General features: G+C 46.5%; 1 protein-coding gene across 1 annotated transcript in view; it reads left to right on the forward strand.

Moving 5' to 3' along the window:
* Positions 1–22,411, forward strand: part of TLL2 (tolloid like 2) — a 117,265-nt gene that overhangs the window by 57,590 nt on the left and 37,264 nt on the right. The window contains exons 5-9 of the mRNA XM_012767277.3: positions 3,405–3,522; positions 9,232–9,410; positions 10,386–10,491; positions 18,009–18,133; positions 20,319–20,434. Of these exons, the coding sequence (XP_012622731.1) occupies positions 3,405–3,522; positions 9,232–9,410; positions 10,386–10,491; positions 18,009–18,133; positions 20,319–20,434 (644 nt within the window). The remainder of the gene's footprint in view (positions 1–3,404; positions 3,523–9,231; positions 9,411–10,385; positions 10,492–18,008; positions 18,134–20,318; positions 20,435–22,411) is intronic.

Here is a 22,411-nt window from a genome sequence, read left to right on the forward strand (position 1 = left end):
AGAGCGGTAAAGAAGGCGAGCAGCCCTTCTCATCTGCCCTGTCGTGACAGCTACTATCCCAGAGGTGACCGGAAAGGTGCGGGCAGCCCCGCCAACAAGATGGAGAGATGCCAGGGACCACAGTAGGCCTTCTGTGCTCCCTTGTGTCCCCGAGGCCTGGTCCCCCAGGCCTCAGGAAACGGCAGTCTCTGTTGGGGCTACGTCCTCCAAGCTGGTCACCTTCTTCCTGAGCTTCTTGTTGGGAGTGACCTGTGCCCCGTCTTGAAGGACAGACAGGGTTTGCACAATGGGGGTGTGAGGACAAGCCCTCCAGACAGAGGGAATTGCGTGAGCAGCTGCTCATGGTGGCTCTCCTGTCCTCTGCCGGAATGAGCGCCCTGGACTCGGGGTCTCTGCCTCCACCCCCAGCAGTGCACCACCTGGTGACCAGAGGGGTCCTGGGCCCAAATCTTGGCTCCGGCACTACCAGCAGGATGCCCTGGGAAAATTACTTCCCTCTCTGTGCCTGAGTTTCCTCCCCTATGAATGGGGATGATAATATTTTCTACCCTATCCAGTTATTTTGGAAATGAAATGAATTACTATAGATAAAGCACTTTGAATAGTGCCTGACTCACAGCAATTAGACATTATTTGCTACTGGAGTGAAACTGAAACTCCTGACAGTGGTCTGTGAGGCACCCCCTCCAGCCTTTGCCTGCCTCTCTGCCTCTCCTGCCCTGTCCCTTCTCCCCTCCGTCCCTGCACTCTGGCCTCCCCAGCCCAGCTCTGTGCCAACATGCCCCCTCCCCGCCCCCTTAGTGCCCTGCACTTGCACTTGTCATGTCTGCCTAGACAGGCGTCCTCAAACTACGGCCCATGGGCCACATGCGGGTGTTTTTGTCTGACTGTTTTTTTACTTCAAAATAAGATATGTGCAGTGTGCATAGGAATTGGTTCATAGTTTTTTTTTTTTTTTTTTTTTTTTGAGACAGAGTCTCGCTTTTGTTGCCCAGGCTAGAGTGAGTGCCGTGGCGTCAGCCTAGCTCACAGCAACCTCAAACTCCTGGGCTCAAGCAATCCTCCTGCCTCAGCCTCCTGAGTAGCTGGGACTACAGGCACGCGCCACCATGCCCGGCTAATTTTATATATATATATTAGTTGGCCAATTAATTTCTTTCTATTTTTATAGTAGAGACAGGGTCTCGCTCAGGCTGGTTTTGAACTCCTAACCTTGAGCAATCCGCCTGCCTCGGCCTCCCAGAGTGCTAGGATTACAAGCGTGAGCCACCACGCCCGGCCTCATAGTTTTTTTTAAACTATAGTCCAGCCCTCCAACGGTCTGAGGGACAGTGAACTGGCCCCCTGTTTAAAAAGTTTGAGGACCCCTGGCCTAGAATGTCTCTCCCAGATCTTGGCCTGGCCGCTGCTTCTCAGCATTCGAGTGTCACGTTAGGGGACACGTCACAGAAAGGCCTCCGCTGACGCCCCACTGCCCCGCCGGCTCCCATCTGTCCTGACACCTGCTTTATAACCCTTACAGCACTTGTCATTGCCTGAAGTTTCTTTCCTTTTTTTGTCTCTGCCGGAGCTCTGTGGGAACAGGGGTCTTTTTTCTGTTTTGTTTCCCTCCTATGTCTCCAGCACCTCCAACAGGGCCTGGCATGCACTAGGCACGCAGGTGAGACCAGTGCCAGTTGAATGCCTGAGCGAGGGTCCTCGCTGGGTGACTTTCCCAGGCTCTCGGGCCATTTGTAAGTCCTTCCCCCCCCTGTGGCTCTGTGACTTCCTCTGCAAGAGATGGCTGATGAAGGGAGATGCCCTAAGGACTTGCCAAAGCCACAGAAAGACACTGATGAGTCAGTTAGTGAAGGAAATGAGAGACCTGGACCGAGGACCTGGAGCCTGGGAGAGCCCGGGCTCCTCCAGCCCCTTCCTCGGTCCTGCGGTTCCCTTCGCTCCGTGGCAGGAAGCCAGGGCTTCCTCCTGCCAGACACTAATTAGGGGCCCCATACTTCCTCCTGCCCCCAAGGCACTGTATTCTCATAGCACAGGAAGGTGGGCACTTAAAGAATTGAAACAGAGGGATTATAATCCGCTATGAACTTTGGTTCTTTGCTATTTTAGCCGTGTTCTTTCAGATCCAGTGTGCTTTCCTGACCAAGAATTTATATTACCTTCGTCAAAGTGAACTCATTTTATATATTAGACTTTTGTTGACCCAGAGATTTATGTTATTCTGTAATATGTTGGATTGCTATTTCAGTGAGTGACTGAGCTACAAACAGTTTGAACCAAAAGTGTCAAGATGTTAGAAAAAAAAAATAACAGCCGAGTTACTCTTTATTCTTTATGTGTGTTTTTGGGAACAACAAGATGATACCACATCACTCTAGACTAGTATGGGTGCTGTTTTTGTTGTTGTTGTTTTTTGTTTTGCAACGAGAGCCCCCTAGAACTGAGACCCCCCCCACACGCCCCACAATCCTGCGTACTTCCCGGGCAACTGTTTTTTCTAAGTCTTTCTCATTGCTTCTAGCAAAATTAAAATAGTCCTCTTTCTGTCAGATTGATAGATTTTGAAAAGAACTTTCTGGCTATATGTAGCCATCAGACTGGAGAAACTCAACGGATTTCCATTCAAGGAAATAGGAGGACAGGTTCAGAGAAGTGTGACATTCACCTGCTTTCAGAGGCCTTATAGGACATTGGGCTCAAGGATCTCCCAGCAGACACTGCAACCCCATGCAAAGTACCCAGACGTCCGTACAAACAGAATGTTTAGGGTGTGTGGAGGACCGTCCTCCAGGGCTAAAAGAATGTGGGGGATGAGATGCAGGCCTGGTGAGCTGACACCCGCTACTTCAATAGCCTACAATTTCCAAACTGATTAACCTGGGCATGGTTTTTTAAAAAGTAGAAAACACTTTTAATGCAAAGGAAAAGTTGGGAAGCCCAGGGTATTTAGAAAATCTATTTTTTACCCTCCCTTCCAATCCACAAACTCTTACTCTCTAGGTTTTGACAATTCAGGAAAGTTATGTTATATTTTTAGCAAGGGAAATCCTTATTCCTACCACGTTTCTATTCTGAGTCACCAGACGAAGCTTTAAAAAATTTTTTTAAACATGTTTAATAGGCAAATAAAAAGCATATATATTCAAGGTGTACAATGTGATGATTTGATATATTATGTCATGATCACCACAATCAAATTGATTAGCATATTCGTCACCACCCATGGTTGTCACTTTTTGTGCCTGGGGACAGGTAAGGCCACAAAATCTGCTCTCATCACATTTCGAGTAAAGAAGACAATATTATTAACAAGCTTTTCTTGATCGTCGGAACAAGCTTTGTCTTAAGCCAGCATAAAGCATCTAAGGAAAGTATGGAAGTGACCAGCGTTTGTTCTGTTGTTTCAGGAAGCCAGAGGGCCATTTTTAAGCAGGCTATGAGGCACTGGGAGAAGCACACCTGTGTGACCTTCATAGAAAGGACCGATGAGGAAAGCTTCATCGTGTTCAGTTACAGGACCTGTGGGTAAGTGAAAGCAAGGCCGCCACAGCAGAGCCAGAGGCAACAGATCAGAGGCTTCGTGAGTCTTGAGTTTTCTCTGCGAAACTGTTTCCAAAGAGCTGTTGTGTATAGGAGTCCAGGGTTTGCTAGAAACCGCTTGTCCTCGGTGAAGTCAGAATCCAGTGGCAAAGCAGGTGGGGCCAGAGGAAGACTCCAGGGATACCAGGGGTCCTGTCACTAGGAGAGCAATGGCAGGACCTGGTGGTACGTCACAGGGAGAAAGGTGTAAGGCAGGGGTTCTTAACGTCTTGGGATCAGGAACCCCATTGAGAATCTGATGAAGTTGTGGGCTTTCCTCTCTCTAGAGTGGATGAACACATATGCAAAATCCTGCATGGAATTGCAGGGGCTCCATGGATTACAGACTTCCTACAGAAATCATAGCATATAATCAAATGACTGGCTCATGAATAAAGTTATCTGTTATGCCAGTAAATGTAAGTGTGATGTACTCCCCTACGGAAAGAAAAAGTTTCTCAGATTGGGTTGAAAATCCAGTCCCAATTACATGTTCCGTACAAAGATGGTTACTGTAGAAAATGACCTAGAGAGGTTTAAAAGTAAAAGGAAAGGAGCTATACAGCCAAATGCTAACAGAAAGAAAGCTGGGATCACAATTTTAGTTATATACTAGCTTTTTGTTATTTTGTTGTTTTACAGTCAGAAAGTGTTTTTTAAAAAGGTGAGACAGTTTATAGTGAGAAAGGATACAAGCTACAGCAAGATTATAACTGTCATAAATCTTCATGCGGCAAATAGCATAGCATTAACAGTCGTAAAACAAGCCCCAGGGAATTCAAGGGGAAATTGACAGAAACACCCAGCAGCCAGAGACTTATTTCATTTTTTGTCAGCCCAAGTAAATCACTGTCAAGTTGACCAAAAAGTAAGTAGAGATTCACAGAGGATCTGAAAAATATGGTTAATAGAGTTGATTCTATAGGTCCATCAGACTCCATAACCGGATAACACAATTTTATAGTGCCTGTTCAAGGATTATAAACCTTGACTATCTATTAAGCATTAAGAACATCTTAATGGCTTCTAAAAGGCAGAAATAGCATTAAAATAGTCTCTGATTTCAAAGCAATCAAACTACACATAATAACATAAATGGAATAAGCATTACCTGGTAAATTAAAAGCTCACTCCACCCCCTTTTTTATAGCTCTCAGGTCATACGAAAATCAAAATTAAAATTGCAGAATGCCTACATAGTGAAAGCCCTACAATTCAAAATGAAAGAGATATAGCGAAGGCTATGTCCAGAGAAAAAACTACACTACCAGTTCACACCAACGGTAATGAGATATTAATGAAAAGAAATAAATAAAACCCACCACCATCACCAGAACAAAGTAAACCTAATGAGAGCACAAGGAAACAGCCAAGGTGAAACATTTTATAGGGCTAATAAATTTGAGAGTAAATTATTTGAATAAACAAACAAAAAACAGAGGACATTGGTACTTTGAGATGGGAGTCTGCCAATCTCCTCTTTGCCAGCAAATTAATAAATTCCTCTTTCCTTCTCCTCAAACCATTTGTCCTCGTTCTTCTGATACAGCCTCAGGGGTAAGGGCTGAACTTTCCATAACATAACCTCAAGATGGTATAGAAGGTTCTAAACCCCCTTGGAGGGTGAGTAATCACTCTGTGATTCTATTTGTATATATGTTAATATATTTATATGCTTTTTCTCCAATTAAAAAAAAACAACCAAAAGACAATAGCTAAACCACTCATTAGTTTGAGACAGAAAGTGACCTGTAGAAATACACAAAATTACAAATGAAAAAGGGGGAAATAGCCACAGATTCAGCAGAATCATAAAAGAGTAGTTTGCAAAACTCTAGGGCAAGAAATGTGAAAATGTAGATACTATGGAAGATTTCAAGGTAAAAATTACTGGCACAGACCAACAACTTTGAGAAAAATTGAAAATTGGAGGGAAAAAGCACCAAATCCGGAGTATCACAGGTGAATTCTTTTAAATCCTCAAGAAACAGATTATTCTGGTACTATTTAAGCTTTTTAGAGCATAGAGGAAGAGGAACACTTCCAAATCACTTTTAAGAAACTATCATAGCATTGCTACCCCAAAATAACAAAGATGGCACCAAAGGAAAAGAAGAAAATTATAGATTCATCTCACATATGAATAGCCATGTGGAATTCTAAATAAAGAATTCAGTAGTACACTCGAGCCAGGGCAACAATGGGAGACCCGGTCTCAAAAAAGAAAATAAATAAATAAATAAATAAATGAAAAATAAATCCACAGTAGAAGAAAAGAAGAGTAGGCTGCCAACTAGGTCTAAGGAATGAAAGACTAGTTCAATGTAAAAAATCTTATTACCATGATTGACCCATCAAAGGAGAGAACAATAGATGCTAAAAGGCACCTGCACAATTCAACATGCATTTTTTGTTATAAAAAAGTAGTCAAGGTAGCACAGAAATAGACATCAAGGATAGATTCTTGAATTAATATATATATAACCTATCCATAAATACATGATTTCAAACCAAAAGCCCGCATCATGTTTTAAGGATGCTATTCCTAGAAGCATTTCTGTTAGAATCAGGAAAACGTCAAAGATGTTTATAGTCACCACACTATTCACCATTGTTTTGGAAATACTAATATAATTAGACAAGACAAAGAAATAAACACTGTGAATATTGGCAGGGATGAAGAAACATTTGCATTGTTGGAAGTTAATGTGATTGTGTGTTTAGAAAACCTAGAATATCAAAACTGAAAAACTGTTAAAAACACAGGGAGACTCTATTAAGTGACACATCACAAAATTAGTTAATTAACAAAAAATTAATTACTTTTCTTTATACGTGAAATAGTTTGATATGCTTTTATAATAGGGAAAATATCACAACCCTAATAGAAACATAATAGATACTATATCTAAGAATAAACTTGACAAATATGCAAAAATATGCCAGACCTTTAGGAAGAAAATGCTAAAACTCCAAAGAACCTAAATAAAATAAAATAAAAATAGAAGTGCATACCATTTCCTGGTGTAGGAATACTCAACATAGTACAGATGTCAGAACTCCCTAAAATAATCCATAAATTCATGCCATTCTGATTTAAACACCAACATTTTCATATACATATGGTATATGTATGGACTTTTTTTTTTAGAACTTGAACAAATGATACTAGAGTTTATATGGAAGAACAATATAGAAATAAGATACAGAGAAAAAAAATACCAATAATGTCAGAGATAGGGGTCTGATGGTATATCTAAACATGCAGAATATTAAAATGTAAAATGAAGATAATAATTAAATTAATTTGGAACTTAAGAAAAATAAATATATGGGAAAAAGGGTTCAAAATGAATATACCTATACACAAATTTAGATAGCATTTTAAATGAGTGATTAGTCCATTGGGATGTTTGAATACTAGGGTAAACTGTGAAAAAAAAAGAGCTGGATTCCTACTTCACTTCTTACACCAAAAAACTATTCTAGCTGGATCAAAGATGTAAACATAAAAAAAGAAATAAAGAAAAGAAAAGAAAGAAAAAGATCCATAAGAGTGTTAGAAGAAAATCAGGGTAGATTTTCTTTATAATCTTGAAATTTGGATGGCTTTTCTCAGCAGTAAAAAAATGAAGACATTTTATAAATTTATGTTCAAAACTTTAAAAATTTAACCTAATTTAAATTTAACACTGAACACTTTTATATGACAAAAAGAAAATCAAAACAGGACATAAAATAAAACCAAAATCAAATGAGAAATAACACAGTGAGAAAAATATTTGCAACACTTTTGACAATTGAAATTCTAGTTTCCCTAATTTACAAATTGTTCTTAAAAATCAATAATAAAAAGATGGACAAATCAAAAGAAAAATAGGAGAAGATATGAACACATAGTTCATAGGAAAAAATAGAAATATCCCATAAAATATGTGAAAAACTATCCAACCTTACCTCCCTACAGTGAAATGCCATTTTTTACCTACCCAATTGACAAAAATTGTTTGATAAAACCAGCATTGGCCAGGGTGTGGGTAAGTGGGGCTTTGGATATGTTATTACTGAGTGTATAAGTAGACAACATTTGAGGAGTGCAACGGATAGTATCTGTCAGAATTTCAAGTGCACGTACCCTTTTATCCACTAATCCTATTGCTGGAAATCTACCCTACCAGGAGCAAGTAGGAGTCCAACTGTTTGTTTTGGTTTTTGTTATCGTTGTTGTTTTTTTGTTTTGTTTTTGTTTTTGTTTTTTTTTTTTTGAGACAGAGTCTCGCTTTGTTGCCCAGGCTATTGTTGCCCAGGCTAGAGTGAGTGCCATGGCGTCAGCCTAGCTCATAGCAACCTCAAACTCCTGGCTCAAGCAATCCTCCTGCCTCAGCCTCCCGAGTAGCTGGGACTACAGGCATTCGCCACCATGCCGGGCTAATTTTTTTTTTATATATTAGTTGGCCAATTAATTTCTTTCTATTTTATAGTAGAGACGGGGTCTCGCTCTTGCTCAGGCTGGTTTCGAACTCCTGACCTCGAGCAATCCGCCCGCCTCGGCCTCCCAGAGAGCTAGGATTACAGGCGTGAGCCACCGCGCCCGGCTGTTATCGTTGTTGATTTGTTTGTTTTTTTGGTTTGTCTTCCTCTCTCCCCTGTGGCTTTGTTGAAATAGCAAAGACTGGAGTTAGCCTAAATGTACATTAATAGGAAACTGATGAAATACATTTTAGTACTATAAAAAGATTAGTACTATGAAATAAATGTAATACTATGTTGCTTTGAAAAGAATGAAAGAGATCTGTGTATGCTGTTATATAAAGATCTCTAAATTAAGGAGGACAAGAAGCAAGATAAAGAACAATGTACATGGTGTATTGTGTAATTTAAATATTTATATAGAGAGATATCTATATCTCTGTATATCTATAGCGATATCTATATCTCTCCATATGTCTATAGCAATCTTTATATGTCTCTATATATCTATAGCGATATCTATATCTCTCTATATATCTGTAGCATCAACATTTTCTGGAAGAACATGCAAGAAACTGTTAGCAAAGTTTACCTTTGGATAAAGAGATTGAGCGTGGGGGTGAGAGACTTAATACTTCAGTCTTTTGTAATATGGTCATGTATTTTTTTAAATGTTCAATAGAGGTTATTTGGGTGGTGAAATTAGGGACCATGTTAGTTTCTTTTTTATACCTTTCTGTACTGGGAATAATGAAAGAAGTCATCTCTAAGGCTCCCCTGATAGTGGTACCAAGATGCATGCTTAGCGGAGACGCAGCAGCCTGCTTCCTTGTTTCTTCTCCTTGTCACCAGAGACGGTCCAGCAGAGACACGGGCACCTGGGGGCTGGAGGGGTGGATGTGGTATGCACTTTGTTTCAGGAAGCAAGGCCATGGCATTCTTCAGATTCTCAAGAGGATCTGTGACCCCCAAAATGTTCAAGAACCATTTTTGAGGGGGGAATGTCTGCATTGGGTGAGAAGTTGGGCAATGAGAACACAGTCACCTCTGAGAGTCTTTCTTTCACACACACACACACACACACACACACACACACACACACACACACACAGTGGTTGGCAGGGGGTGGGGAGAGCTGCTTCTTTGCTGGATGTGCTTTCACCTGCGATCTCTGCCACTGCCCAGCTGTTGCTCCTATGTCGGGCGCCGAGGAGGAGGTCCGCAGGCCATATCCATCGGGAAAAACTGTGACAAGTTCGGCATTGTGGCTCATGAGCTGGGCCACGTGGTTGGGTTTTGGCATGAACACACCCGGCCAGACAGAGACCAGCATGTCACCATCATCAGAGAAAACATCCAGCCAGGTAAGGAGGCCTTTGTGGAGTCTGGAAGGGACTGGCCAGGGAGGTGCCATCCGCAGGGCCAGGAGGGAGGAAGGAGAGGGCGTGCAGGAGCTGATCACCGCCGGGTGCCGAAGGTGGAACAGCCGCCCTACTCTGCAGCTGTTTGTCACCAGCACTGCCACCGTCCGTCTGTGGCTTCCTGGGAGGTCATCTGCCATGGCTGGCTGTTTAGAGCAGAAGCGAAAGGATTTCCCATGTTGTAGAGGACAATGAAATCCTACTCCATTTCCTAAAAGGAACACAATCCACCAGAACACTGTTTCAGCCTCACAGCTGATAAGTCAAAAAAAGAGGATTTTCCTGGCTGTTTTTCTGAGTCATTTTTGCCGATAGGTAACACTTCTTTTCAAAACTGAAATACAATTAGGACAGGAGTATGTGTGAAAACAGTGTTTCTGCCTAGAAACATTCTGCCCCAAGGCAGATAAAGTGTCTGCATTTTAAAAAATACCTTCTTATTTCAAATAATTTTATATAGAAGTTCATATTAAACATGAAAGTAGCTAGTTGATAAATATGATTGCCTTAAAAATGCTTTGGACTTAGAGAATCTAAATTGTGAAGTATTCGGGATTGCATTTAACTCTTTGATTCATTTTCTTTTGTGTCTTCAAATTGAAAGCACAGAGTTTTTTGGTTATTTTTAATTTGGGGGCAAGCAGATTGATAACTAATTTGTATGCAAACTTAGTTTAAGAGTTTTGAGTCTCACTGGGGGGGGGGGTCTGGGGAGGAGTTGGGAGAACACTGGGCTTGCTCTAAGTTTCAAATTTCCAATCTATTAAAAACGACGGGAACCACCACAAACCCTGTTGTTTGACTGACAGGGCTAAGAGAGCCCTGAGAAGCTGCTATGGGCCCTCCCCCTCCCTCCTCTGCCTCCTTTCAGGTGCCTGGCTTGGTTTTCAAAGGCCTTAACAGAGTGTTGTGTCACAGGTCAGGAGTATAATTTCTTAAAAATGGAAGCTGGGGAAGTGAGCTCTCTGGGAGAGACATACGACTTTGACAGCATCATGCACTACGCCCGGAACACCTTCTCAAGGTCGGAATCTCTGCTTATGCCTCTTCTGTGTTTTACTGTGCCTGCCGCAGGCTTGGGTCGGATTCCTGGAGGTCTGCAGAGAGCAGGTCTCTGCATGCTCCTAGCAGGGCTGGCCTGTCTGTCCTTGAAATACAGTGGCCTCTGGGCTGCAGTGAAATATAATCTAATCAGGTTCCCACTAATAAGATTGAATCCCATTGTGAAGCTGGCATTCCATCATGCCCTAGTGTCACAGGCAGCAAACTGGAAAGGGGAAATTATTGAGAGGTTGGCTGGGCTAATAAGTTAGAGGCCCTGTGTAAAATTTTCAGTGGGTAGGGGAATCTTCTCAAGCACGTCCTTATATTAATATAAGCGTGGTGACAACTCACCGGTCCTCCTAGAAGAGGTTTAGTCTATTGGAAGCTGGGCCATGTCAGAGCTGGGAGGGCTGTGAGTCATGGGTCCATTTGAGAGGTGAAGACTCTCAGGTAAGGTTCCAGACAGCTTGTGGGTGCACAGGTAGCTGGGGTCAGGGTGAGAACAAGCACCCAGGCCTCTCGCCTGCAGGTCGCAGATGATGGGAGCTGGCATACCCGCGTAGGGCCTGACCAGGGATTTGCAGCACGGGCAGGGTCTGTTCTGATGAGCTGTTCTGACGTGCTGTGCCGAGCACATATTAGGGATTTTCAATACCGCCCTTGCTTCCGGACCATGTCAGTGTCTTGTGTGCAGAAGTTTCCCCACTAGTCGTCCCGATTTCGTAAAATAGATCTTTCTACTCTTGCGTTAAAGGAGATACACAAAGTACAAATATTTTTTCTCCTGGAACACTTTCTTTTCAGTCTCCTGTTAAAACCTGCTATTTGCTTGTTTGTTTATTTATTTAATCATTCCTCCCAAAATATTGGAGGTGACTTCCAATATACACATGGGACAACAAGAAAAGAAAATAGGTAAGGAAACTGGGGGGGAAGGAGAGGGGAAAAAAATAAGGGTAGAAAGCTAAGTTGAAGCCTGGAATAAAGTTAGTGTTCAGAACAGATGCCATAAGGTCACGTACACTTTGTTGAGGTTGGCAGCAAATCCTGCCCTATGCTTCCTAGCAGTCACAGCAAAGAGGGGAACAATGCACTTCATGAGTCTCAATGTCCTTAAAGATGAAAGGAAACCATTTGCTCAGGAAACATAAGGCTCTTGGCAGTGAAAGGGAAACTACTCACCCAGAGCTCCTGGGTTCTTGGGTAAGGCTGCTGAACGCATCCTGTTGATGAGGTCAAAGGATGGTGGGAGGATCTTCCGATCCTCAGCGTCTCATGTTCTCAGGGCACACTGTTCCCCTGGCCACACAGCTGTCTGGCCGTGACCTCTAACCTGCACCCAGGCAGGAGTCCTCTGCAGCCCTAATGGGTGCAGTTGTGTTGAAGTTGGCATCCTCAACAACACTTACAAGTGGCATGAGGTTGAGCCTCCCTGGACTCCCTGCTCTTCCCCTGCTGTGTGTCAAAGATGCAAGAAGAAACGTGGGGAGATGAAGAGTCCACTGAGCCGAGAAGCAGCAGACCAGGTGCTAGTCCTAGCTCTCCTGTGAACCTTGCTGTTGAGGGGACGTAGACCGGAACCGGGGACAGCTGTGTGAGTGGTGAAGTCTCCACCTCCGTGGGCCTCAGTTTCCTCATGAGAGGGTTGGACTAGATGTTCTCTGAGCCCCTTCCAGCTCGAACCTTTCGTGTACACTTTCTCAATCTTGTGCAGGGAGGTGAGGGGCTGACAGATGCGATCTCATTCGCTGCCATGTAGGAAATCTGAAGCTGGCAGGGCTTCCTCCTCCAGCTTGGGAAACTGAGATTTGGCCGTGTCCACTGTGAGCCGTCTGCCGGAGTCTCGGGAAGCCAGTGGGGCTGGCGGGTGAGGGCCCACTGTGCAAATGTGGGACGCTGGGGTGTCAGGGCTGGGCTCACTCACCCGTTTGGGAAATGGTGCAGGGAACACCCAGGCCCCACGCATCATCCAGGAGCTGCAGGCTGCTACTAGAGACAGAGCATCATTAATTCTGCCAGGGAACCAGTGTCAAGTTGGGCCAAGTGAGATGCTTTTCCTTGAGTCTTGTTTCTGTAACTGTCATAATCCTTCATGATGCTTTATATTTTATCTATTAATTAATATTAATTTATCTCTTCAATAAGCCATGATTTTTGAAAAAAACAAACAAAACAAAACAAAACAAAATTTATCTGTTGCATTCCCTTTTCCCTCAATAGACTGAGATCCTTGAGGACAGAGACTAACTCACTCTCTTCTAGTTCTCAGCACCCAACCTGGTGCCTGGCAGATAGTAGGTGCTCAATAGACATTTGCTAAATGGATGAATTAATGAATGAGTTCAGAAGGGCCGAGGGATCTGCTATGCTGGGGAATAGGGGAGGGTGGAAATTTCCGTTATGCTCATTGCAGTTGTTTCCACATACTCCCACCTGCAGTGGTCACTTTGTTGAAGAGACTCTCCAGGTCTCTGCCATGCAGGGCATTTGAGGTTGTAGGATCAGCACTGCCTTCTCGCACCTGCCCTGTGCCAGGCGCTGCACCAGCTCCAAAGCCAGAGGCCAGGACAGGAATGCAGGCAGAGAATCTTCCAGACCAGCATTTCTTTTCTTGTCTTTCTTTTTAAAAAATCTCTATTTTTTTTCTGTGATCTCTAGCTCATAATCCCATACCTTTTGCCCCTCAGGAATAACCATCATTGACTACTGTCAATGTGAACCATTTCATCAGCACAGACCAGTGGAAATCATTGAGCCAAACCCATGAAATCATTTCTCACCCAAAGTCCCCAGAATCCCTAGGAGGGAGACTAGCAGGGCGGACCTGGGAGGATAGGCAGCTGGAGCAGAGCCACTCCCCAGGGCAGATGGCCCCGCCACTACTACTGGGTTATCTACTGCTGCAGAACGGCTGGCCCCAAACTTAGGGACTTATAACCGCAGCCTATTCTTTTTTATGATACTGTGGGTCAGTCGGGCTCATTCTTCCCTGGTCTTGCCTGGGATCACTCACAGCGACAGGCATTTGACAGCTTGATTAGGCTGGGGCGTCCACGGGGTCCAGTCACATGCCTGGCACTAGAGGCTGCCTGTCCATGGCCCTCGGTTCTGCAAGGGAGCCTGTTGGTCCTCGTTCAAGTGGCCTCTCATCCTCTAGGAGGCTGGACCGGGACTGCATGGGGACTCAGAGTTCCTAGAGGACAAGCTGGGAAGCTGCAAGCCTCGTAAGGCCGAGGCTCCAGAACTTGCATAACATCATTTGTGCCGCATTCTCTTGGTGCAAGCAAGACACAGGCCAGCCCAGACTTAAGGAGTGAGAAACAGATGCCCTCTTTTACTGGGAGGAGTGGCAGCTTCACGTTGCAAGGGGATATGGCTCTTAGGAGGAGCAACTCATTATTTCAGTAATCTATCACTGCTACCTTCTCACCTCCTCCCCAGAGTTCAGAATGGTTTCAGCAAATCTGTTTTGCTGCAGGTGAATACCTGCACTGTCCTTTCTGCCCATTTTTTTGTATGTAATTTCAGAAAAGTACTTTGTTCAGTGGGTTCTTACTGGTGGGCTTCTCGGGCATTTTGTCAGTATTTTCCCCACTCTGTGACTCCGTGTCATTACTCCTGGTCTCATATCCCCTGGCGCCGGCCTGCACCTTGTCTTGGCTTCTGTAAAAGAGCAGAAAGTAGCATACAGAACATAAAACGCTCATCTGGGGGCAAATGCTGTGCCCTGCTGATGCGAAACCCCATCTTTGTGCGTCTCTTTATGATTGAGCTATCTCCTTGCAACTTCGCTCCCTCCAGTTTATTGCAGTTCGTCTCTCCTCCCCCTTGGTTGGGCAGAGGTGTGGGGAGTGGTGTCTTTGGAGGTTTTGTCGGGCAAGGGTCCAGGAGATGAGGGGATAGTTTCTGATACAGGGGCGTCTTTGTTTGAGAACTCAGAACTGACAGTTTTATTCCCTAAGGCATCTGCCGAACTCTCTTAGTTTAGCTGAATGACGGTGCTCAGAGCTGCCCTAACGTGAAAGGGGGAGGAACACCACCGCACTGGTTTACACAGGGGAGGGCGGGTCTTGTAGTAAACATCGTCCAGAGCTGGAAGCACTTGCTGGCAGCTCAGGGGCGTGCAGGGGAGGGAGTCCAGCACCAAGGAGCTATCTGAGTGTGAGCCAACATTGTTCCCGATGTTTCGGTTTTTGAAGTCTCCAGTGTTCTTAGCCCTATCATTTAATGCACATTAAGGCCTACTATTTCTCGGGCAGTGGGAAACACTGGCTGGAAGGTGAGCGCCAGGCCTGTCTGACCATCACTAGCTCTGTAGCCTGGGCAAGTCATTTAAGCTGTGCAGGCTCAGAGAACCCTGGTGGTAATGGCACCTGCCACCTCGGGTGTTATGATGATGAAATGAGGTGGTGTGTGCAGCGTGCCCAACCCAGGGCCTGGCACACAGGAAAGTCTATGAACAATGAGAGCGTGGAGAGTGGTCCCACTGGCAAAGTCACTTGCTTGATGTGGCCATGAACAGAGTTAGTTAGCATGGGGTGCTTAGAGGTTGTGGTGATGCTTATGTTTGTGCTGCAAAATTCCTTTCCTCACGGTAACCAAGAAAATAATTATTAATGGACACATCTTTGGTCAGGGCAGAAGTACCTGTTTATAGAGGAGCAAGTTACTGAGTTTAGAATTTTGCATGGAGTCATCACTGGTGGTTTAAAACTTGGCGAGGTCAGGGAGGGAGACCAAGGATTCCACTGTAGTTTCTCTAGGGGACTCTGGACCCACAGACAAGGCAGTGGGAATTAACTAAAGTCAGGGCAGAGGGTTATATTTGGGCAGAGGGATGCTGAAAAGGAAATTGGCAGATGACCTAGACTCCCACATGCTAAGGTTGGAAAGTGAGCTTGAAGTCTGATTTAGGAAAAAAACACAACTATATACTAAAACAAAAGGATAACAAAGTGATGTAATGAGGAAGAAATAGGGGTAATAGGTATTTTCCAAGGTAGTGTAATTTAGGGAAACAGAAGTGAGAGAGAGAGAGAGAGAGAGAGAGAGAGCTGGGTAACTAGGCACACTTTCGCATTTCCCTTTGGATGTAAATGACTATTTTGCAAAGGTTTTTGAAGATAGTGCCCTATCTTGACTGCATAATTTAATTCAAGCAGCATTTCTTGAGGCCTGCTATGCTCCCGTCCCTAAGGACAGAGATAAAGGACCCACTCTCTCTGCTTGAGGAACTTACTTTTAGCAAAGAAGACAAACACTACTCCTCCTCAAAGAAGACGTGGTGCATGGCTCCATACAGTATGATGAGAAGAGACAAGACAAATGAGTAGGGCCCAGAGCAAGGAATGATTAACTCCAGGTGGGAGTGATAGATAGGGTTCGAGAAAGACCCCTGGGCAACAGGAAACACTGGCTTAAAAGAAGGAAAGACTTTGGGTGGGGTTTTGGAGAATGAAGAGGAGTTTGTGAGCAGACAAGAAGATGGGGCGTGGGCAGCCTGGGGAGAGGATAGCACGGGCAAGGGCATGTTTGGGGCTAGAAGGAGCTCAGTGTTGCTTAAGGCAGTGTAAGTGGAGATGGCAGGAGAGGCGGCTGGAAGGGAAGGTGGAAGCCAGCCAGCAAATGACCTAGAGATCCAAGTGGTGATGGCAAGTTGGTGAAGGGTTCCAAGCCAAGAGGGCACCTCCTACCCTTGCATTTCAGGATGATCACGTTGCAGCATTGTGGGATGGGGAGTAGATCAGAAGTGGCTGAGTCTACAGGGAGGAAGGCCACTTAAGAAGCTACTGGAAACGATTCAGGAAGGGAATGCTGATCACTGAGCCAAGGCAGTGGTCCGGGAATGAGGAGGAGGGTATGGATTACAGGCGTGCATGGAAGGAGCAATAGACAAGACCTGGCTACTGGTTTCCACGGGAGAATGTGAGTGACCAGGAGGAGCCAAGGTACCTTCAGCTTCAGGCTCAGAGGATAAGGGATAAAGGTTGTGGAATGAGCAGGAGAAGATGGAATTGGAATAAATTTGGTTTTGAGCCTGTTGAACATAAGAAACCCCCCATAGGACAATCTGGTGACACCTCCACCAGGCATATGGGGCTTAGCACATGATTCTGGGCTATGAACACAGAGAATTAGCTATGAACTGATGAGCTAGGAGCTAGGAGGGGGTTAAAACTCACAGGAGCAGGTAGAACATGGAGAGAGAGGAGAATAGCAGGTGAGGGCAGAAACCCATAGGGCATCATTTGAGGGGGAAGCAGCAGTGGCTCCTACCTCCCTGCCCAGCAAGAGCAGTGCCCTGGAACCAGGGCGGGGGTGGGGTGGGGTACAGAGGTCCCAGTGCTGGAGAGCGGGCAGGCGGAGATGGAGAAGTGTCCTCCGCTGCTGGGTGACTGGTAGCCATCTCTGATGCAGTCAGATCACAGCTGTATTGAGGAGCGAAGGAGAGATCAGCAGTCAGAGGACGGAGACAACACTTTCTAGAAACTTGGATAAGAAGGGAAGGCAAGAAACAAGGTGGTAACTGGGCAAGGAGCTGGTTCCAGGAAAGGCCTCACCTGCAAGAGAGGCCCTGGATGGAGAGTCTTGAGGCAGAGGAGGAGGTTCAGAGCTGGCAGCACGCCGGGCAGCAGGCAGTGTAAACCGTGCCCACCGCAGGGCTGGTGCTCAGCCAGCCATCCTGGTTCCCACTTGTCTGTTTCGGAAATGAAGCTGTCATTTTAGATTTCAATCATGTAGGAGTAGAATAAGATGTTAGGGATAGAAGGGGCCACCACGACCACCTAGGCCAATCTCTTATTGTTCAGAGGGGTAAACTGAGGCTCGGAGAGAGGAAAGGACTTGTCCAAGCTCACCCAGGTGGCAGAAGCAGGCCTGGTTTAGAAATCTCTAGCCCAGGGCTCTTTCCACTACCTCTTGTTCTCTGCATTCATCTCATTTTCCACCTGACTGCCCTCTTGCCAGCGAGGCCCCCAGACTCCGATGAGCGGCGCATCCGCCTGTGCTCGCTGGCCAGCCCTGGGAGTCTCCCGCTGTCCCAGTTCCCAAGCTCTCCCTGGGGTGGCTCCAAGACTGCTGTGTGCACAGCACTGCCCAGCGCACACCTCCAGGGGGCGCCACTCACACCGTGGCCTCTCTGCATGGTGCCCCCTGCAGTCGTGCAGCGTGGTGCTGGCTCTGGGCCTGCCCTGCCAGGGGCTTCGTGGAAATGCTCAGTGCGCGTCAGTCAGGACACCCCAGGCTACTGGGCTAGGGCGTATTTTTGAACTTGGCAGAGTCATCTTGCTGTTGGAAAGTGAGTAGGCCGCTGATGGAATGGAATGTGAAAATGTCAGCACGAGCAAAGGGACCTCCTCAGTCATGCCAGCCCGGGACAGGCAGGCCAGGGGCAGGAATGCTGACGGGGTGCGGCGAGGAAATGAGGGGGGAAGTCCCTCACGGACAGCCTGATGGCCTTGACTTTTCTTTCTCTCTCTTTCTTTTCTCTTCCTGTAGAGGGGTTTTCTTAGACACCATCCTCCCCCGTCGAGATGACAATGGCGTCAGGCCAACCATCGGCCAGCGTGTGCGGCTCAGTCGGGGAGACATAGCGCAAGCCAGGAAGCTGTACAAATGCCCAGGTAACCGCGAGCCTCCCTGGCGTCCGGGAGCACGGTCCCCCTCGCTGGGAAACAACACAGGGACCCTAACGGGCTACTCCTCGGGGTCCTCCTGGTAGGAGTTGCTGGGCGGCGTAGAAAGCCGGCACAGCGACAGGATTGCGGTACGAGGAGGACATCACGTCTTAGAGCCCACAGCCCAACTTGCGGGAAGCTACTCTGGCCAAGTGTCCGAAGAGGACGCAGGCAGAGCAGAGCAAGAGCAAACAGGTCTGCAGTGCAGCGTGGCCCCGTCACAGCGAGACAGCCCTTCCTGTGGGACGAGGGGATGTGGGTTTGGCCAAACAAGAGCCAAGGGGGACTTGGCGGGAAGACAGAGAATCGGGGAGAATGGTTTACGGAAGGTCGGGTCTATACGGCCTATATGAGAGTCCCCTCTCCTTGAATTTGCCCTCTTTGCCTCTGTCCTCTTGGCTTCATCATCATCATCATCATCACCACACACACACACACACACACACACACACACACACACACACACACACACACACTCACTGCCCTGGGGTAAGCACTCCTTGGCCCCTTGAAGCTACTTCGCGACAATGCAAAGCATTGCCGGTAGCAGCTGGGTTTTTACCACTGGTGGGACAGGGTGCATGTCAGTGGTTTTAGCGGGAATGAAGGAGATTCCACTAACAACAGCCTTTCCCAGACCCCTAAACCAGACCCAGCGTTTGATCCTGGGACAGGATATTTGAAGTGGAGGCCACTTAGAAAATCTGGGCTGTCACATTGTTCTGCTGAGCAGGACGACAGGGCCCGCCAAGCGCCGCGTGGGGCTCGCTTCCTCAAGAAACTCTAGGAAACATGTCCATCCTGCTATTAGTCATCTGGGGACATGTTAGGGCTAAAATACGGGACACACATATCAGATAACCTTGCTGAATTTAAAAGGAAACCTTATAGCATTCCCTGGGAAATGCCACAGTATTTATTTAGTTATAATGTATATGCTGCTCACTTCCCTAAAGGATTCGAGGCAGCTGGTAAATACCATGGAGCCACACAGTAACGTATCTGTTCCTGCAAAATGTTGATGATTATTCTAAAATAATTTCCATGGAACCCTTGGGGGTGTTGGCTGCCAGGCATAATCTTCATGATGCCTGGCAGTTGTTCAGTAACATGATATCCAAGCGTCAATATCCAGGATTTCCTGGGGCCAATGATGGGCAATTCTCTGCATATCTCTTCCTGCAGCTCCCAAAAATACGGAGTTTCAAGTAGCCTCGAGGAGTGACTGGAAGCTCTGGCAGTTGCCATGCGGAGGTTGAACTTCACATAGGGAAAGATGCTTGTGTCCCACACGGCAGGGGTGGCCCCGTAAGAGGAGGACACTCAGCAAAACAGTGTCTGAATCTTTGGAGCACGAATCCCTGGGAGTTAGGGAAACACAAAACCTGCAGCTTCCAAGTATTCATGCAAATGAAGGGAAATATTTTTCTCATACATAAAGACTCGGTCCTAGACTCATAACCAGGCAGCCCTTGGACATGCAAGGGCAGAACGGCTCGCTCTGATATTCTCACTCCCTATGCCTCTGCATTTTTCTGTTTCCTTGGCATCTTTCAGAGGTGGGCAAGAGAAAAAGAAGAGGAAAGATTCAAATTAACAGCTGAAATGAGTTTCAAGGCATTTTTTTTCTTTTTGCTTTACCTACTTGCACTTTCATATTTTCTCTGCCACAGATATTATTATTATTATCAGTTATAATGGCTACTCTAGATGGAGCGCTCACTGTGTGCCAAGCACTGAGCTGATCTGTTTCACGTAATGCATGTGATTTCACTACCCTTCTGAGGCAGGTCCTGCCCATTTTACAGGTAAGAAAACTAAGGTGCAGCAAGGCTGGACCACTTGCCCACGGCCACACAGCCAGCTGGAGAGCTGAGATCCATGAGCTCTAGGCCATGCTCAGTCCTGAAAACCTCAGAAGCCCAGGAGTGTCACTTTTTGGCACCCAGACTTGCTTGTGCTTTTGGTAGCCAGAAAAACGTCAGTCTGCCTGGCTCGCTTCTCATCAGCCTGGTCTGAGGGCTTTGCCTGGTGAAGGGGTGCGTTTGCGCGGCCACCCCGTGCGGGAGCTGCCTGTGTGGGGAGTGGGTGCGCCACGTGCCGCCTCACGGTTGTCGCTTTGCTCGTGCAGCGTGTGGGGAGACCCTGCAGGACACGACAGGAAACTTTTCTGCGCCTGGTTTCCCAAATGGCTACCCTTCCTACTCCCACTGCGTCTGGAGGATCTCGGTCACCCCCGGGGAGAAGGTAGGTGGGAGCCCCTCGGGGCATGGCGGGGCACCCTGCGAGTTGGGCGAGGCCCGGGGAATTATTCTGATTGTTGACGGTCGTGTGAGAGCTGGTTTAGAACTGCGCCGCTTGCGTCATGGCCATTGTTTCTGGACTTCTCAACCAGTCTCATGGATACAAATGAAGGCCTGGCACGTACTAAACGTCCACTAAGTTATAAGTCAAGCTAACAGTTTGTAAAATAAAGTCGGCTCTATCCTTACTAAATAAACTATCATAATGTCCTGGAGGGCCAGGAGCCAGTTGAGAATTCTGGGACATGTGGGAGAACCAGCCTGGAAGGTGGCGGCGTGGGGACAACCAACACATAGGCCTCTCGTCCTCCACCCGCCATCCCCCATTCCAGGCCTCAAGAGCACACGTGTCGACACCCTGCCCACACTCCCAGGCACCATCCACTCCTTCCTCGCAAACTTCTGCTCCTTGGCTGCCCCTACAGCGAGGGTGGGCTGGCCAGGTGTGCAGCCCACTCGGGGAGGGTGAATCCGGGAAAAGGCCTTTGCGTGCCCTGGAAATGGACTGAGAGCTGTTTGGACAGGGAACTCCAGGGTCCTCGGTCCCTGGAGTGTGGCTTAGGGACTAGGCAAGCTCTGGGTAAGTGTGTCCTTTTGCTCTGAAGATTCCATGACCCTTCAGAGCTGAGCCCAGGGCCACTTTTACCCTGGTCCAATGATGGCAGGGGACATACTCTTATATCCACTATGTAGACAAGGAATTTGAGGCTTGAACATTAAGGAAATTGCCCAAATTCACAGTAAGATGTAGAACTGGGAACTGGGGGGTTTGCACTGCAGAGCTTGTCTTGTTTCTGCATCTCTCTACAAATCCAAGTGTTCTACAAGTTGTCTCAGACCAGATGCAGCCGTCCTTGAGAAGTCCTCTCTGCTCCTTGGGACTAGGCTAGGGGACAGCTCCTGTGTCCCCAGAGCAATCGTACCTGTTGTAGCATGTCTCACAGTATTGTGGCTGCTAGTTTATTTGTGCTATTTCTAAATCCTCAGCTCATTGGGGATGGAGATTGTTCACCCCCAGGCTCCCAGCATCCCACACAGTCTACGTACAGAATGGTCACACTAAGTGTTTGTTGAATGCATGTGTGGAGGGCTGAGGGAAAAACCTGCAGTGAGGGCTGGTAATGGGGTGCTGGAATTTTTAGGCACCTGTAGCCAACCTTCAGGTATTCCTAATTCATAACTTTTTTAAAATACCCATGTAAATGTCAAGTTAAGCATAGAGTGATAACTAGAGAGAGCTGGCTAGAAACCATGGTGAACATTTTCTATGGACTGGGTACTGTCCTCAGCATATCATATGGATGTGCTAATTTCATCCTCACGTCAACCTCATATGATAGGTGCTGCTACCATAGGGAAGGAAATGGACTTGCCCAAGGCTACTATGTTTGTTGCATAGTTGGGATTTGAACCTGGGCAACTGGACTCTGAGAGCCTGCATACTTGACCATCTTCTTACATTCTTACACAAACGAGACAGGCTAGCAGACATTAGAACATGCATATGCACACACATGCACACACGTGTGTGTGCACACACTACCCTCCCCGTTTTATGACTGTAAGCATTTAAAACATTAAATGTGGTTGTCATCCCTTGTCTGGGACACCAGACTTGTCTGCGTTGGTGGATGTGATGTCCCTGTGCCTGCTGGAGGCGCTAGCAGGAGGGAGGCAGAAAGGAGGACGAGGAAGAGGAAGGGGTCTGATAATCTCCGAATTATTGAATCGCCCTGCACAGCAGGGGCTGTGTGATATGTTTGAACTGCGTAAGCTTCAGCAAGCCTTAATTATTAGTGCTAACTGGGGACAGGGAGAATATACATCATTGAAATTCCTGCACCAATTATTTCAATTTCTGTCTCACCCAACCTTCCCCAGAGCTGCTAGTAATTAGCAAACTTGATTGATTCAAATATCA

This window comes from Microcebus murinus, chromosome 14 (genome assembly GCF_040939455.1).
Source record: "Microcebus murinus isolate Inina chromosome 14, M.murinus_Inina_mat1.0, whole genome shotgun sequence".
Classification (NCBI taxonomy): Eukaryota; Metazoa; Chordata; class Mammalia; order Primates; family Cheirogaleidae; genus Microcebus; species Microcebus murinus.